The sequence below is a fragment of the Rattus rattus genome, chromosome 10, assembly GCF_011064425.1.
Source record: "Rattus rattus isolate New Zealand chromosome 10, Rrattus_CSIRO_v1, whole genome shotgun sequence".
NCBI classification, from domain to species: Eukaryota; Metazoa; Chordata; class Mammalia; order Rodentia; family Muridae; genus Rattus; species Rattus rattus.
In genome coordinates, this window is record NC_046163.1 from 90,762,912 (window position 1) to 90,782,470 (window position 19,559).

General features: G+C 41.6%; 1 protein-coding gene across 2 annotated transcripts in view; it reads right to left on the reverse strand.

Annotated features, from left to right (window-relative positions):
• The window catches only part of Cdh20 (cadherin 20), a 257,443-nt gene that overhangs the window by 4,738 nt on the left and 233,146 nt on the right, over positions 1-19,559 (reverse strand). For both annotated transcript variants that reach the window (XM_032915745.1, XM_032915746.1), the window contains 3 exons: positions 16,964-17,085; positions 13,179-13,296; positions 7,001-7,252 (listed from right to left, as the gene is read on the reverse strand). In XM_032915745.1, coding sequence (XP_032771636.1) covers positions 7,001-7,252; positions 13,179-13,296; positions 16,964-17,085 — 492 coding nt within the window. The remainder of the gene's footprint in view (positions 1-7,000; positions 7,253-13,178; positions 13,297-16,963; positions 17,086-19,559) is intronic.

Sequence of the window (19,559 nt, forward strand, 5' to 3'; positions counted from 1 at the left end):
AGGAGGGAGAGAGAGAGAGAGAGAGAGAGAGAGAGAGAGAATAGCTGAAGCACAAAACAAGAACCTTAAAATAGCCTTTATGAATATAATCCTTAGAGAAAAAAAATCAATAAATCCCTTAAATCCACAAAACCAAAAAACAATGGAAGGAAATAAATAAAAAAGTTCCAGATCTGAAAATAGAAATAGAATCCAGAAAGTAAACCCAAACTGTGGGATATCTGGAAATGAAAAATGTAGGAATTTGAACAGAAATCTCTGAGGCAGACCTCACTCATAGAATATAAGTGATGGAAGAGAGAATCTCAGGCACTGAAAACATGTTGGAAGAAATGGATTACCCAGTCAAAGAAAATATTAATCTTAAAAAACTAAGCTGGCACAAAACATCCAGGCAAGCTGGAACAATAGGAACAGAGCAAATCTAAGAATAATAGAAATAGAGGAAGGAGAAGAAACATAGGACACAGGCACAGAAAAACAAAATCATAAAAACATCAAATCATAAAAACAAAATCATAGAAGAAAGTTTCCCTAATCTAAGGAAAGAGATACCTATTAAGATACACTAAGGATATAGAACACCAAATAAATTCGATCACAAAATAAATTCCTCTGAGCAAGTAATAATCAAAATATTAAATGACAGAACAAAGAATATTAAAAACTGAAAGGGAAAAAGGCAGACCTATTAGAATAAAACTCAACTTCTCAATGAAATTATAAAAGCCAGAAGGTCTTAGACTGATCATCTAAAAACTAAAGAGATAATAGATGCCAGCCCATACTACTATAACCAGAAAAATTTCCATCCCAAGAGATAGAAAATAAGACATTCCACAATAAAACCACCTTTGAGCATTATCTTTCTACAAATCCATCCCCCAAGAAAGTATTGAAAAGAAAACTTCGACATGAAGAGGTTAACACTCAAGAAAACTAAAGGAATAAATAATCCCAGGCTGGAAAAAAAAAAAAAAAACACACACACACACACACACACACACACACACACACACACAAACAATCGCAACAATAAAATGGCAGGAACCAACAAAATATTGCTCATCAATATCTATCAACATCAGGGGTTTCAATTCTCCAACAAGCTGAGAAAGACTAACACAGTAGATTTGTTTTTCTGCAACTATGAAAACATATCTTAACATCAAAGATTGATATTACCTCAGGGGAAATGGATAGAAAAAGATAATAAAGCAAATGGACTTCAAGATACAAGTTGTGTAGCCATTTTAGTATCTGACAAAATAGGATTCAAACCAAAATTAATCAGAAGAGGTAGAGAAGGACACTACATATTTGTCAAAGGAGAAATCCACCAAGAGGACATTGCATTTTTTAATGTCTTTAGACCAAACATAAGGGCACCCAAATTCATAAAAAGAAATACAACTCCAGCCTAAATTTCATGTCCCTCACAGATCTCTTGCCAGTAGACAGGTCATCCAGACAAAAACTGAACAGAGACCCGCTGGAGCTAACTGATGTCATAAGCCAAACTGACCTAACATATTTACAGAAAATTTCACCCAAACACAAAAGAATATACCTTCTTCTCAGCAGTTCAAGGAACTTTGTCCATATTCTGACACAAAGCCAATCTGAAAATATAATGTATAACACCCTTCATCCTATCTGAACACCATGGATTAAAGGCGGACATCAACAGCAGGAACAACAGAAAGCTCACAAACTCATGGGAACTGAGCAACTCACTACTGAAAACAAATGTCAAGACCCAAATCAAGAAATAAATTAAAAATGTTTTATAACTGAATGAATACACAATATTTCCAAACTTATGGGACACATTGAAAGCAGTTATAAGAGGCAAGTTCATAGCACTAAGTGCCTACATAAACAAATGAAAAACTGAAGAGACCTTAAACTAGTGACTTAATTACACACATGGAATCTCTAGAGAAAAAGGATGAAATTACACCCAAAAGAAGGAGAGGGCAAGAAATAATAAAACTCAAACCTGAAATCAATAAAAAAGGAAAAAAAAAAAAGAAACCTTACATAGAGTCAATGAAACAGAGAAAATAAAGTGTTTTGAGAAAGTAAGATTGACAAATCCTTATCCAAACTAAAGGACACAGAAAACACCTAAATTAGAGACTAAATGAGATGCATAAAACAGACACTGAAAAAAAAAGTCCAGGGAATTACGGTGACAGACCTCGAAAACCTGTACAACAGATTGGAAAACTTAAACATAATTTTCCTGATACAACCACTTACCAAAGTTAAACAAAACCTGATAAGCAGTGTAAACAGACCTATAACTGTTAGTAAAATAAAAACAGTATTTAAAAGCCTCCAAACCAAAAAAGCCCAAAGCCAGATGGTTTTAGTGTAGAATTCTGCAAGACTTTCAAAAAAGAGCTAAGGTCAATACTCCTCAAATTATTGCACAAAATGGACACAAAAGGAACGTTGCCTAATTAGTTTTACAAGTCCATAGCTACCCTGACCTCAAACCACATAAATACCAAAGAATTTCAGATCAATTTCCCTTATGAACATAGATGCAAAAATTCTCAGTAAAATTCTTGCAAACTGAATCCAAAGACATATCAAAAAGACCATATACCATGATTGAGTGGGCTCTCAGGAATGGTTCAGTATATATAAATCCACGTTATCCACCATATAAGTAAAACTGAAAGCCAAAACCACATGATCATCTCATTAGATGTAGAAAAGGCCTCTGACAAAAATCAACACCCCTTCATGATAAAATGTTCTGGAGTGACTAGAAATTTGAGAGACATACTTTATAATAAAGGCAATTTATTCACACTTTTATAATCTCATTGAGAAGTTGTATGTCCCATAGCCCACATAAAAATAAATGGAAAGGAACTTAAAGCAATTCCAGTAAAATCAGGGACAAGACAGAATTGTCTTGTTTCTATCTACCTAGTCAATATAATACTTGAAGCCTTAGCTTCAGCAGTAAGACAACTGAAGGAGGTCAAGGGGATACAAATTAGAAAGGGAGAAGTTAAAGTACTTTTGTCTGCAAATTATATATAATTATAATATTAAATATATAATATATGTTATAATATATTATATATTAGTTATATATTAATAAAATATCTATCCCTAAGAATGCCACCACGAAACCCCTACAGCTGAGAAGCACTTTGAGCAGTGTCGCTGGATAAGTAGCCTTTCTATACAGAGATAACAAATGTACAGAGAGAGAAATCAAAGGAACTACCTTCACAAAGCCTTTATAGTAGGCTTAAATAACATAAAATATATTCTGGGTAACTCGAACCAAACAAGTGGAAGACTTGTATGATGAATATATTGTCATTGAAGAAAGAAACCAAAGAAGACAGCAGAAGATGGAAAGATATTCTATGCTCATGGGTAGGTACTCATGGGTAGGTAGAATTAATATTGTAAAAATGGCCATCTGACCAAAAGCAATCTACAGAGTCAGTGCAATCACCATCTAAGTTCCAGCATAATTCTTCACAGATCTTCATGCGTACACAGAGCCTTCGCCCGATGCACTAAATGTCATTTGTTCAGAAGTTGCTCTGCATGCTACCAAAGGAGAAAAGTAAGCATCAACTCTTCACAATTTACGTCCTTGCGGAAAGATATGCTAGTGCAATGCTGGCACAAAATCTGTAGAAATAGTCTGCCAATATCTTATTTAACCTGAGGTCCACTCCAGGAGATGGAGCCCTAACCTAACACGGCTTCAGTGACTAAGAAACAGACTAGATAGACAGCCCGGTGACGTAGGGTAAAGCCAAATGCTACTGTTCTACTAAAAGAATGTAGCAATAAAACAAACCCTGAAGACATTCTGCTCTACTCAGATCAGTGCCTTACTCAGGCACCATTAGTGAAGATTCTCCCTGGAGCAGATGTGAACCAATACAGAGACCCCAGCCAGGCAATGTACAGAGTGTGAGAGGCCTTGGAACACTTAGCCTTAAATGGGATCTGTCAAATTCCTCTTCACAGGGCTGGGGGAACTTGGAGGAAGAGTGGGCAGAAAGTGTAAGAGTCACAGAGGATGGAGGACACCAGGATAACAAGCTCCTCTAAGCCAACACTCCCAAAGCTCGTACGCTCTCCCAGAGACTGAGGCAGCACGTACAGGGCCTGCATGGGTTTGCACCAGTTAGAGTGAAAGGAGAAGTGGACACAGGCCTTCATCTGCGACACGAAGCAATCTGCAATCGATATCTAATTCTGCGAGGGACACACTCTATTCTCATGAGTGGATAACATGCCCAGCAGAAAACAAACTCAGCAACATGTATGAAGTTTCCTTGTCTTGCAAAGTCATGTCAAGGCTTTAAAAAATTTTTATTTTCTCTTTTTCATTTTATTTTCTATTTTGTCTGTCTGTCTGTCTGTCAGTCATTACCCTACGGATCACTTGAGTTTAAATTATGGCTTCCATTTTGTGTTTTTATGGGTATCCTGGGTGTGGGAATAAGCATGTCTTTGTGTATATATCTGTTTTTTTTCCCTGCCTTTTCAAGTTTTATTGTATTCCAATGTTTTTTTTGTTTTTATCTTATTATATTTTATTATTAGCTCCCAAATCTTATTTTCTACTGTGAGACAGAAAGAGAGGATCTGGATAGGAGAGGAGGTGGGGAGGAACAGGGATGAGCAGAGGGAGCAGAAAACACAGTAAAAAATATCTTATATGCAAAAAAAATCTATTTTTAATGAAACAAACCCCACAAAACCATTGAAGAGAGAATGCTGGTGGATATGTAGGATTAGACAGTGTGTAGAACTAGTCATCTCTTGAAAATCAAAGATATGAATTGATATGAATCTTATTTTTTACATAAAATGTTATAAATAATGAGCATTAAATTATGCTTTCAAATTAGATCTTCGAAAAAAGAGTTAGGTTCAGGTAAGGAATTGCCAAAATGAACAGGTTTAATTTTCTACCTTTGTGTGTGTGTGTTTGTCTGTGTGTGTACAAGTCAGCCTCAGCATAAATGTTAGAGTTGTGTGAATTGTGTAATTTGGGCTGTGCTTTCTTAGAAGTAAGTGGGCGAGTGTGCAACTCCGGGGATGACACGTTTACCTTAGCTTCTGGAGACTTCTTACTCTGTGAGGTTGAAAAAACGGGTCTCGGCTTACAAACTACGTTATCTCTTGCACAGCACTCTGGGCCAGTGTCTTTAAATCAGTTTTTCTGAAACGGTGGCTCTTTGTGGACCAGGATGAACCTACAGCACTTCTCAAAGATAGAAGTCAGGAGAGCCTGCCTGGAAATTTCTGCTACAAGCAAGTAACTTCAAAGGGAAAAAAACAGCTTTTCTTGTTCTGCACTCAAGGTCTCCCAGTGCCACCTAATGGACATACTAGGAATTGCAGGGGGATTTTACTTGGTCCAGGTAATGACCAGGAGTCATGTAACTCTGGTCTGTGTCTCTGTCGTATTCCTTAATTGTAATGTAAGACAGAACACTCAAAATACCATTAAAGTTTACATTATATTTTAAAATGTATTCTGAGAAGTGCATTCCAAAGGCCTATGTAGAAAGAAAGTGCAATGTTGATATTCTCAACAATGAATTTCTTTATCTTGTATGGCTGTCAGTCACTTGGTGTTTAGGTAAACTAGGAACCAAGGGTACATATGGATTACAACTTAAATTACCATGCTTTATATTTTCCCTGTAGAAAGTTGCCGAAACTTCATTTTCTCTCTGTAGGACTTGTTCTGTAGGCCAGGATGCCTGGAGCATGTAATAGTCCTCCCACCGCGTGCCATTGATGGCGGCATCGCGGTGTATCAACACAGAAGCTGTGGCATTTCATGCGTATTGGATATTAGCATTGTCCCTGACGCTTGCTTTTCTCTAAGTAAGGAGACTGTGCAGTGGTTGAGCTCAGTAGCAGAGTGAAGGTGAGACACACCTGTGGATGCTCTCTGGGATTTCCCAGATGCCTTAGGTGTTTGCTTTTGAGTGTCTACTTAGAGGACACTGCACTGAAGCTTGTGGGCACTGGAGAGTGGGTGCCAAAAGAGGAGGGGAGACTCACGTATGACCTTTTATTTATCACCCCTCCCCCTTGGTTCCTCGGCAGAGGCAAAGAGGCTCTGTTTATTCAGTGCTGTTTGTCAGATGCCCACAGTGTCTGACATGACCTCTGTGCCACGGGCGGATTACTCCCAGGGATCCATGTGGTTCACACCAGTGCTCCTTTCAGGTCTCAGCTCAGAGTTCTGCTTCCCTATGAGGGCCTCGTAGACCACCCACTTCCCTATGAGGGCCTTGTAGACCACCCACTTCCCTATGAGGGCCTTGTAGACCACCCACTTCCCTATGAGGGCTTTGTAGACCACCCACTTCCCTATGAGGGCCTTGTAGACCGCCCAGTTTGCCGCATTGCAGTGGTGCCTGTCCCAGTCCCCTTCTTGTCAGGATACACAGACTGAATCTCTTGCCTCCCAGGAATGCTTAGCTACCTGTAGTCTGTAGGCATGAGGGCCCAGAAGAGTGCCACCGAGGAAGGCTGAGCAGTGTGGCCTGCCAGTCCTGGCTCTGCCTCTGACATTAGGCTTTGGGCTTGTTGCTGAACCTCTGTGACTTAGTTGTTAAATGGATATGAAGAAGTGAGTATCCTCTTCCGTGTCACTTTGGTTCTATCAAGCCAGTGCGAACTTGCATCATGTGAAGTAAACTATGGAGGCCAGAGTGCATCTGTCTTCCAATCACTGTGCCTAGTATGGTGTGCAGGTGTACAACAGATACTTGATAAACCTATGTGCTTTAAACTTGCCAAAGAGGCCTTGAGGGAAGATACTGCCTGCGACTTACGCACTTTCCCCCAGGCTTCGCTCTACCACCTTTTGAAGTAAGCTTGGGAGAAGAAGACCAGTCTTGAGTATCTAAGACGGGGGGTTAACTGCTCATGTCTCCAAGCACGTGAACCCCCACCTCCCCGAAGAGAGCCACCAACTCACCTAAGAGAACAAAGACGCAGGCCAGGATGGCGATGAGGGCACCCCGACTCAAACTGACTGGGAGCATATAGGCCTCTGGGCTGCAGGACATGACGTGGCCATCGTCACTGCAGCTGCACACTTGAATGGTAAGTGTGCCGGTGCTGCTGAGGACCGGCTGGCCGCCGTCTGCTATGAGGATGGGCAGGTAGAAGACGCTCTGCTCCTGCTGTCGGAAGCCGGACCTCCTGGTCAGAATGCGAGCGGTATTATCTGAAGGAGGAAGGCATTTAGGAATTAAAAAAAGAGGAGAGAAATTCTTGGCTTGAAGCAAGCAGGGACAGGGTAGGGAAGGAGAGAGGTCACAAGGCGAGCGCTGCTGCAGCCGCGTCTATCGGTTTGGCTCAGCACTTAGGTTTGAACATCAAGACATTCATTTGCTTTCAGGCAAAAGCCGGAGGCCTAGGAAAGAAGCCTTTTTGTGAGACACTGTCTTACCCTTTGTGACATAAAGTGCCCGGGGCGGACTGACAGCCTTCAGATCTAACAAATGTTCCCTGGGAAAACTTGACAGAAATGAACAGTCCCTGGCGATCTGTGATCCGTTTGCTCAGCACCTTGCTGAAGCCCGTGTTGCTTTCTGCCTCCAGCAGAGGAGAGACAAGGAGCCCATGGGGCTGGTCCAGATTGCTTATGTTTGCTATTTGGGCTGGAATCCGTGCCTTTTGATATTTTCTTTTATGCCTCTCACTTGGCCTCACCAACTTCCTGAAGAACCCGCTCATTTTCAGAAGCTTATGCGGACCCTTGCTTACATGACACAGCTTGTGGGCCGTGGACTGAGTTTAGGCAGTTAATATGAATTTGGTGAATTCTATTCTTTCAATTTTTAAATTTTATTTTATGCACATGGTGGTTTGCCTGCATGCATATTTGTACACCACTTGTGTGCCTGGTGCCTGCAGAGGCCGGAAGAGGGCAGCGGATCTCGAGGAATTAGAGTCACACATGATTGTGACTGTCATCTGGATGGTTGGAATTGAACCTTTGCTCTGGAAGAACAGCGACTGCTGAGTCGCCTTTTCAGCTTGGTAAAAGTTGTTGTTTTTCATTCTATTTAAAAAGTGAAAACTTTAACTAGGAGATAATAATAATAATAATAATAATAATAATAATAATATGAGGTATTCAGTGAGGTTTCAGTATATTTTTTCATTATTTAATGATCAACTTAAGGCATGTAGGCAAACCCTTTTGCATGTGAGGTGTTTATTTGTGTGTATAAGTTTGTTTGTGTGCACATGTATGTTCACATATGTGTATGCAGCCCAGAGATCAATGTGGGGTGTTTTCCTTGCTCTATTCTTTATATTTGTACGACAGAGTCTTTCACTGAACATGGACATTTCATTTCCAGTTTGGACAGACTGGCCAGTGAGCTTTGAAAATCCACCTGTTTCCCTCCACTGAGAGCTAAGCTTAGAGACACGCACTGCCGCGCCTGGCTTTTACAAGTGTGGTAGGCATCGGAACTCAGGTCCTCATGCTTGTGCCGTAAGCGTTCACTGACTAAACCACACCCCCAGCCTACCCACTATCTTAAACGCTTCTCATTTCTCTATAATCAGAACATTAGAAAGTCATCTGTAGCTATTTGGACTTTGCATTACCGCTGAGTAAATACTCCCATGCAGCAGAACATAATCCTCCTTTAGCTAACTGATTCGATGTGTTTCTCAGAGCTCACTGTGTGGGCAGGTATAGTGATGTTGATATTTGCCAAATACTATATATTTTACATGTAAGAATTTTTAAATTTATATTTTTAAGTTACCGGGAATGGCTTTGAGTTATAAAGCAGATTTTTTTTTTTTTTTGCAACCTTGTGATCATTTCAGCAGATAACAATTTGGGAGACGTGGTAGGATACATAAGAAGTAACTCATAACGCTCAAACCAAGCTGGGTATGGTAGCAGGTGGTGCCTGTAATCCTGAAGCCGGGGCAGGGGGCTGAGGTCAGGAGGGCACAGAAAGTTTAGGCCAGCCAGGGCTACATAGTGAGGCCCTGCTAGAGAAACCAACAAAATAAAGCATCCAGACCAACAAAGAGTTAATATCATTAACAGAAGCATTTCTGGGGATGCGTCACATGAAGTAGAATTTCACAACATAGTGGTCATCACTACTTCTGGTTCTCCTCCCTTCTTGAATGTAATTAAGGTCTATATTTTCCTTCTCATTCAATCTCTTGTGATGCTGATCAACTCCACACCTCTACAGTGACAGAAGTAAAGCCTTGGTTAGTTACAGTTTCTTGATTGTCACTAACCAGTAGGAAAGGGGCATTTGAACTCTGGTTTCCCATACTCTAAAGCATGCACTCCTTTCCTGGTGCTATCCAACTGCATGTTTAGTTTCCTAGCATTAGTGTTGCGTTAGCTGCTTTTATGTCTGCTTTACAGAAGCTAGACTCATTTTGGAGGAGGAAACTTTGAGAAAATGGTCCCCCCAGATTGGCCTGTGGAGCAATTTTCTTGGTTGATAATTGATGTGGTAGAGCTCAGCCCACCCACCGGGCTGTGGGTTCTGGGTGCTTTCAGAAAGCATGCTCATCAGCCCATGGAGGGCGAGCTAGCAGACAGGGTCCCTCTATGGCCTGTGTTACAGTTCCTGTCTTTAGGGTCCTGCCTGGAGGTCCTGTCTCATTTCCTTCAGTGATAGAGTGATCTCAGAGTTGTGGATGAAATAAAGTCTTTGCTCACCAAGTTCTTTTTGGTTATGGTGCTTTCCTCACAGCAGTAGAAACCCTAAGACAGAGGTCAACTCTTGTTCAGACAGTGATCATTGTTTCCTGCTTTGACACGGGGTTACTTTCTTATTGTTTTCTTCTCAGTGCAAAAATGATAGCATCAGTTATTAGTATGAGGATTTATTCACCTACTTACCGTGCAGCGTATCCTCTGCCTCCCCTATCCAGCCTGACAGCTAACTACTGTTACTTATCCTTTATGATTTTATTTTTTAAATCAATTTCTCTCAACAAAATGTGTATTTATTTATCTATTTTTGCTTTAATTTAGCCTAGATCATAAGGAGTTTAAGAAAGGCTGACATAGAGCTGAAACATCATCATCATCATCATCATCATCAGCAGCAGCAGCAGCAGCAGCAGCAGCAGCAGCAGGAGCAGCAGCAGCAACAACCAAAACCCCACCGGTACCTTCATATTACATGGCAGGGACTGGCATATGTTAGCCATTTGGAATGTTTTCATTAAAAGTGATAATTAGAGCTTTAGTAACTTTTTTGGAAGGAGAACTTTTTTTAAAGGTGGCAGTTCTGGTGTGTGTGTGTGTGTGTGTGTGTGTGTGTGTGTGTGTGTGTGTGTGTGTGTGTTATAGTCACCAAATAAAGAAAAGATGAGAAAATGGGTTCTGAAACTTTAAATTATTCTACACATATAATCCATTCCATGTTCTGAGACGGAGAAAGCGAAGCTAGACACGCTTGAATGTGGTGTGCTTTTGTTATCCCAGCACTCGGGAGGCCGTGGCAGCTGGACCGCTGAGGCCATCGACGGCCTCCGCTGTAAGTTCCAGTCCCGTGAGTTTACATAGAGAGACCTGCTCTCTAAAAGCCAACGCCAAACATAAAGATAAAGGGGAGAAAGGGGCGGAGTGGGGCTGTTGCTTGGTGGTAGAGGGCTTGACCAGCATGAGCGAGATCCTGGGCTTGATCCACAGTCCTGCCGCAGTCCTTACTAAAAAGGCTTTATTGTAATCTAAAAGGGGGACACCGGTATTGGAAACACACCGTATTGGAAGTGGGTCCTAGGAAAAGAAACCTGTGGGATAAACTCATATGGAGGTGAAGCGTTCACTCTTCCTGTAGAAGATGCGCTGGCTTCTGGTTTGGGGAAGCTTTTCAGAGAAGAGTCACCTCCTTTGTTACAGTCCTGTCATTTTGCCCATCTTTATATGTTACTGCTTCTGCGAACAGTCGCCCAAAGTCACCATGAGGAGCAGCCGTTTGCTGCGCGCTGCTTTTGGTGTTAGTTCTGTATGGATGAGAGAGTGATACCTAGCTAAAAGTTTGAAGAAAAAACGTAATGCCCGCCTCTCCTCATCCTGGGGATTCTGTCTTAAAGCCAACCCCGAGGAGGGTGAAACTATTGTGTATAGGAGGATTTTCCTATGAAACAGGTGAGTGAATTATTCAAAAGTCTGACTCAAAAACATTCTCGGGAGAGTGGATGAGGGAGTGGGGACGGCTGCTCTTACTTAGTAACGTAAGTGCTACTTAAGGTGAAGCACAGAATTTGATCTCCAGCACCTGCACAAACGCGAGGCATGGTGGGCCACCTTTAACCTCAGTGCAGGAGGTGCAGGCAGGGTCCCTGGAGCATGCTGGCTTGCTAGACTAGCTGAATCAGGAAACTCTGGGGTTAAGTGAGGAGTCCTGCCTCAATTCAAGGAAGAGCCCTGTGGGGCCTAGGAAGATGGCGCAGGGGTTAAGAGCTCTCACAGAAAAGCTACGTTCTGCCCTCAGCGCCCACTTCAGCTTCAGGGAATCTGATGCCTTCCCCTCCGCCCCCCACCACCTGGGACACACATTATTAAAAATAGAAGCTAAAAGGAAAATACCTGATACCAACCTCTGACATATGCACTCCCTATATGTGCCCACACATGTGTACACTGCACATACCACACACAAACACAAAAATCTCAAGATATTTAATTCTTTTATAGACATTCTATGGTAATTAAAATACTGAAGAATACTTCTATCTAAGAGGCTATAGTAATATTTCAAATCCTGAAAATGATGTCTGAGAGGAAGACAAGCTATGCCTAATCTTGACAGTTTTGCTACCCTTTGTTAGCTGTTACCAAGTCATCCTTAAGATGAATGTGCTGAAACCCAGAGAAGTGAGGACAGCCAAATCATGTTGTTGGCTGCAGAATTAAGAAATCCTTCATCTGACAGTTAAATACTTGGTTTCAATTATTCTGACCTTTCCAAGGAAATCTGGCTGGAAAATGTAAGTCCCCATTTGAGCCTCAAGAATAAGCCACGACTCTGAAACCCTCTGTCAATCAACGTTTGTTGGTGAGGTCCTAGCAGTCTAATTGCAGCAGAAATGTAGTAGAGAACAAGCAGTTCTTGCAATGGGAACCCCACCTGAGTAGCTTTCTGAGCTACAAAGCTGTTTGAAGCAGTGTGACTGCGGATGACCACAGTCTCAGCACTCTGGAGCCTTAGGAAGGAGGATCATGCATTCCAGGCCAGTGCAGATCTTTGCCAGATCTTTGCTGTAGAAAAAGTGTTTGAGTTCTGTGAATACTATTGTGTTCTGGTATTTGCACTTTGATGCTGCTGGGGCTACTATTGCTGCTGCTGCTGCCGCCGCCGCTGCTGCTGCTGCCGCTGCTGCCGCTGCTGCCGCTACTGCTGCTGCTTACTGCTGCTACTGCTGCTGCTGCTGCTGCTGCTACTACTTCTGCTGCTGCTGCTGCTACTGCTGCTGCTGCTACTTGCTGCTACTGCTGCTAGCATTGTTGCTACATTGCTACCTACTGCTGCTGCTACTACTGTTGCTACTGTTGCTGCTACTGCTGCCATGCTGCTACTGCTACTGCTGCTGTTGCTACTACTGCTGCTATACCTACTGTTGCTGCTGCTGTTGTTGCTGCTGCTGCTACTACTGCTGCTACATTTGTTGCTGCTGCTGCTGTCACCCTTTCACTTAGCTGTACCTTTTTTGCTATGGGAGATTTTTAACGCCCCCCCACCCCCTTTTACTGGTTTTTACATCTTTGATTAGAAATGTTCCTTCACTTTGTTCTTTTTCTCGAGGACACTTTTTCCCCTTAGGCTGTTTCTGTTTTATAGAACATGTAAACATACTTTCTCTGAATTGGGCTGAAGGAAGGAGATTTACCACTGCACCTTGAATAGTGTCTATCACAGATGGAGCATCAATGTTTGTCAGCTGAGGAATGGAAGCTGTAGAGACAGCAGAGGGCACTCTTGTCTTTAATGCAATGTAACGAAACTCGGTAGACTACAAATTCCATTACCATTCTCCCTGCTATTAAAAAGCCTGGAAATGTGGCTCTGTTTACATGGTGTAGTAACTCAACATGTCCATCTCGAGCAGTGGAGAAGCACCGATAGCCATGTCCGCCTGATTACCTTGGTTGTCCCTGACAGTGAAGTTGGGGTTGTTAGCAGCCTCAGGAGCCAAACTGTAGTAGAAATGTTGACCATTGTGAGGGTCATCTTGATCCACAGCACTCACTGTCTGGATCACCTGAAGGAGGGACATGAATGAATTCAGGGTGAGTTGGAGCCAAAGGAAAAGCAAAGTCTAGTGAAACCTTAAACCTAGAGTACAAGTACAAGTCATTTGCCCAGTCAGATGACCTGACACTAACCTGGAAACCCTCCATGCCGTCACACAGCTTAGACTAACTAAGCATACTCCTGATCTTGGATATGTTAACAGGTGAAGGATAAATGTGGCCTAACTGCTTCAGTCACATTAGTCTCACGGCTCGGCCAATTACGTTAAAGTGTTGTAACCCGAAGACAGTGAAAGAGCCACGGAACGTCACAAGGTCTGCATACTCTGTAAGCTGCTATCATAGAGAATCCCCTACTTACGAATAACCACTCCCTAGACAGCAAGTGAGGAGGGCAGTGTTAAGCTATGGAATGTGGATTCAAGGGGCATGGGCCACAGAACAACCATGCTTTGTTAGGAGAAGGAAGTTAGAAAAGGTGCAGTGCATAAGCCCATTAGGGTGGGAAGCAGACTGCTGTCAGAGGCATGGAGGTGTAGCTCAGCTGGGACAAAACAAACCAAACAAACAGACAAAGAAGACGGAGCTTAGTGTCAGGGAGAGTAAGAGTGCTTCCCCTTGATCCCTCTGGCCAAGTTCTGTCTTTTCCAGAATATCCTTCAAAGGAATACCTTTCATGAGGTCTATGGAAACTCATGGGAAGGCATTAAAGAAAGGATGAACTAGATGGTTGGAGCATTAGTTGGTAGGCTGTGGTGGGTTTGGGTATGGAAAGAGTTTTTATTAGCTTGTTTCCATTGGTGTGCTCTAACATGCTGTGCTACAGATGATTCTAATCAACTTAGGCCTGGTCCTGTAAACCTGTCATTTCTGCTGGAAATGCTGTTTTTCTTCCAGGATGGAAGTGACTATATCAAATTCAGCTTGAGGGCCCAGGTGGGCATTTAAGATTTTTACAGCATGCTAAAGATTAGAGGGCAAGGGATTTCTGTATACTCTTCAGGTGCTCAAAGGACTTGTTGCTCTGCTCTTCGTCTGCCTGTCTCTTCAGGGATTACCTTTATTGTGCTAGCCACCCTACCCATACTTACCACATCCTTTCAGGGCAGCCTGCCAGCAGTGACAAACAGGTGCCTGGAGAATAAAGATCTCATGCTCCCCTTAAACTTGGGAAAGCTCTTATCCTAGAACATTGCGAGGATGATAATATATCTTTATTGCAGCTAGACTTTATTTTTGCTTAGTTCCTCTGCTTTTCCTTTTTATAGGTCCCCAAAACATCATATTTCAGAACTCCACCTCAGGGTAAGCCTCCTGAAATAGCTGAATGTTGAATCTGAAGGTGTACGGAATAGAGTAGTAACAAGGTTAAGGGGCCGATGAGCATGGAGATAGTCACATATGGTTCAGACTCATGTCAGTGCTGCTCACAGCTGAGGCAATGTCCACCCTAGCTCCATGGACAGGCAAATCCTGTATTTTCATTTTGATTGCCAAATGTAAAGAAACGAAATGTTTTGAATAGATAATAGAGTGGAAAAATTTTAAGACAGATCGTAAAACTGCATATATTGGTGAGATGGGACTTTGAAGGGTAGGTAGACAGTGTGGTGGGGTTCATGTTGGGAGGGCCCTGGCCAGCACTTGTCTAATATCTTGCTCAGCATTCTGCAGTCTTCCATCTATACCCATCAGTCATGCATTTCACCATTGTGTGCCCTTCATCCACTGCAAGGAAGAGGAGAACACATACACACACAGAGGTGAGGTTAGGCTAAGATTAGCCTTATCTAAGGCTGAAGATGACAAGTGGGATAGGCTTGTGACACTGTCCTCTAAGTCCAAGTCATAGATAATCTATTTCAAAGTCCTTCACAAAGAACCATTTGTGATGTCCTTGGAAGTGGAGGACACACATGACTCCCAAAACAGGAGTGGTGGTCAGATGTTATGCTCTTGACATAGTGTAGTTTCTGTCCCGACACCTTCATGATAGAAAGTGCTGTGTTTTAAGAAAAGAGGGGGCTTTCTCCATTTGTACTTACCATCATGGCTAAATTTAGCCTCTTTTGCCATGGCATACAATATATCTATATTAAATCTTATTTTATAATGAAACAAAATATGCCACATTGTATGTAGTAATAAAAAAGTATGATAGAATTTTTTTCAGAAGCTCAAAACTCGTAGTCAGAATGTTAAAAGCCCATAAGAGCTTGTCCACCTCAACATAGCATCTTCTGTATTGTGTCTTCTGTTTGACCTTGCTTCATGTGTAACATAATGTACCAAACTGCAGGCTTGTTAATGTGGTTCTTTACAGCCATTACCATGGACCTGCCTTGTTCAACAGAGCTTTTATTGTAACTGTTATTAGGTGGATAATATCTTAGGCCTTCTTAAACTAGAAACTTAATAAATATGGAAATACAATTATCGGAGAATTGGAAAAAGCTTTTAAGAGTGATGCAGACTATTGCACCACATTATAAGAATCAGTGTTGAGGTCAGTTTGAATTTGAATCACTGCAGGGCTCTCAGCTTTCCAGAAACAAAGTCACTTTCTTTGGATAGAAGACAAAGAAATTCTGGGCTAAGGAGGTTGAAAAGTTCAAGTAAATGTTGGTTCTAGAGACACAGCTTTGTGCAGAGGGCCCTGGGTGATGTTCCAGGTGAGGGGTAAACATGAGTTCAAAGGTGTGTTGTAGTCAGAGCCTGAGTTACCATCTGGGCAGAGGTGGGCTTCTCAACTCCCTCATTTTCATAATAAAATGATCTCCATCCATTTGTTCTTCCAGAATTTATAGGACCACAGTATATGCTCTGCGATGGACATTAAGACCCTTAGTGGAGGAAGGAAGCACAGGACAGCAGAAGAAAGGAGGGTGTGGATGAGCAGGGAAAGGGGGTGCAGTGCCTGACAGGTAACCCTGATATTGGCCACTGGAAATGTAGAGCTTGATGCTTCTCAGTTACATCATTTGAATTTGAGAACCAGGTAGGTTTTTGGAATATACCTCAAAAATATGTTTCTGAAGTTTGTAGAGCGGAGGTTATTTCCATAACCATAATATTTATCCTGTAAGTCAAGTCACAAGAACTGCTAAAGCACTATTCTGACCACATCATGTAATTTGGTCTCCAAGTGGTTATCGTAACAAATAAATGACTAGAACTAGATATAAAGAAATTGGAGACTCCATCTGGTGGGGACATGTTGTTGATCATGGATTCAGCAATTAGTTTTATGCTGACTTGATATAAAATAAGTCATTTGGGAAGGAGGACCCTCAATTGGGAAAATGCTTTTATAAGATGGATCTATAGCCAAGTCTGTAGAACATTTTCTTGATTAATGATTGATATGATAACCAGCACACTGTTGGTACTACTGTCCCTGAGGAGGTGATCCTGGATTGTATAAGAAATCAGGTCTAGTCAGTCAAGCAAGCCAGTAAGCAGCTCCCTTCCTTATGTCTGCATTAGCTCCTGCCTCCAGGGTCTTCCACTGCTTGGGTTACTGCCTTGATTTCCCTGAGAAATGGACTGTCACCTGAAAGCATAGATGGAATAAACCCTTTCCTCCCAGATTACGTTTGGTCATGGTAGTTTGTCACAGTGATGGAAACCCTCCCTAAGACAGTTAGCTGGGGCATGCCCAGGTGATCGTCTTACCTGTCCCGCTTTGGCATTTTCACAGATGAAAGCTTCATAGAATCTGGGAAATTCTGGAGCATTGTCATTCACATCGAGGACTTTGATTGTGACAGCAACACTTCCCACTTGGGAGGGGTTGTCTAAAGAGAACATAAGGAACAATGGCAGTGAAAGCCCAGCGAGGCAGAGAGACAGCTGTGTTGATCTGCCTTGTCAAGGAAGGGATTAGATATATGGAAGTGATAACATGCTCATAGGACGTGTGTTCCCATAGGACGTGAGAATGTGACCATGCACACGCTGGGACAAGGAAGTGTCCTCTGTGCAGGTGTTTGTCACCAGGGATTAGACAGAAAAGGGCAACATTTCACTCATTGGGTTTTTTCTTCTTTCTGCTATGCTTTTGGTATTCTATTTATTTATTTTAAATGACAGTATTTTCATATAGGTGTACGGGTAGGCATCCCTGCCACCGTCATGGGTGGAGTTAGTTCTGTCTTTCACCGTCATGTGGACTCCAGCTCACACTGGTCAGTAAGCTTGTGAGCACTTTAACTGCCGAGCTCTCTCCCCAGCCCGTGAACGTTAATTTTAAGAGAAGCTTTTATGATTTTTATTTCTTCCGCCATGCTCTTGTTTTGTTTCCATGTTTCTCCTTGTTAAGATTTGTCATGTGTGAGGGTTTTGCTTGCAGGTCAGTGCGCCATGTTTGTGCCTGGCACCTGCGGAGGTCAGAAGAGGTTGTTGGATTCCCTGCGACTGGAGTTACAGATGCCTGTGAGCCATCGTATGGGTCCTGGGAATGGAACTTGGGTTCTTCACAAGAGCGACAAGTGCACTTGCTTAAACACTGATCCAACTCTCTAACCCTATATATTTTTCTTTATTGTACAATAGTATTTTAAATGCTTTGTGTTCTTTTTATAACATTCTTTCTCTTTTTCTTTTATTGAATCTTACTAATTCACCTTTGTCCTCATCCCCCTTATTGCTTTTATTATTTTTCAGTTACATGATTAATTAAAATTCATGTGGATATGTGTCTATGTATATGCATGATGTGTGTATAATTCATATAATGCCATGCATGGCGTCGTGTGCAGAGGTCACAGGGTAGTTTTGTGAGCTCAGTTCTCTCCTTCCATCTTTATGTGGATTCCATAATCAAATACTGCTTTTGTGATAAATGTATTTACAGACCAAACCATCTTGCTAGCCTTAATAAATCTACTTTTTAAGCTTATAGATTATTCTACGTTATTTCTTCACTTGTTTGTTTTTGGTTATCGTGATAGAGTATTTGGCTGTAACCCTTTTTATTAGTACTCTTGTATGCTTTAATTTAGTCTTAGTACTACTTAGGTGGCTTATTTCCCCTCTCTTGAGTGGTATTGAAATTGAGCCCTCAAGAAAAGACTGTTTTCCAAATCCAGTAATAAACTGGAAAAGATAACTATACTAACAAATCACAAAATAGAAGCACAATTATGAAGAAGTACGTAACATGCTCTGCCAAAGATCATATCATGTTAATAACTGAATCCAGCAATGTTGAAAGAAATGGTTAAAATACCACCCAGAGAATTCAGTTGACTGGTGGCTGGCAAGAGCATACAAACAAGAAGACAATGAGATAAGAAAGTCAGTTCAGAGCCTGGACAAGAAAGCCAAACAGCAAGGAAATTGAGATTTTGATGACAAACACACAGCTGCAATTGTTGTAAATGAAAAACAGTAAGTAAACAGCATCCTAGAAAGCATCACTTTCAACATCTGGATTAAACAGAAGAAAGAATATCGTGGGCAGACAATGAAGTTGGGGAAATACTATAATCATATATCAACATGAAATAAATGACTACAACCACAACTTACAAGAACTCTGAGACATGGAGAAGAGAGCAATCATAGGAATTTATAGGGCAGAAGGAGCTGAGATAAAATCTAAAGGCATCGGAAACCTAGCCAGTAAAATTATTGCAGAATGTTTCAAGAAATCAACATCTAAGCTCAAAGGACATTTAGAGTAGCCATGTTCAGTAAAGAACCCGTCATCATAGTTAGGACACTGAGACAACACAGTGACAAAAATAGTAAAGACTGAAAAAGGGAATCACTAACTACAAAAGGGCAAACCCACAGAGTAGCACCAGCCTCTCCATTAGAGACCTCAAAGCCAGGGAAGCAGAATGATTAATTGAGAATATTCATTGAAACTAAATAATTGCCAACTGAAATTACCCGTGTTCCTCCAAGTTATTATTCATTGGAATAGCGGAATGAACATAAACTAAAACGGTTTTCGACCACTAAACACACATTGCAGTAGTTGTTTAAATGAATATTCTACTTGGGAGAAAGAAATATAGTCCTGAACATGAGAGGCGAGGAGGGGTAAATGTGGTGAGATGAATAAATGGATGAGTAGATGTGAATGGGGAAGAGCCACTCATGCCCACCACAGCAAGGCAGAAATAGGACAGAAAAGTTAAGCAGCACTAACAGCCAGAAAGAAAGACAGGGAAATTTTTGTAGAAGTCAGAAAACTTTTCTAAAAAGTAAATGTAAATTGCTTTGACTTTTCTATTAAAAAGTACAGACTAGCTGATTAGAT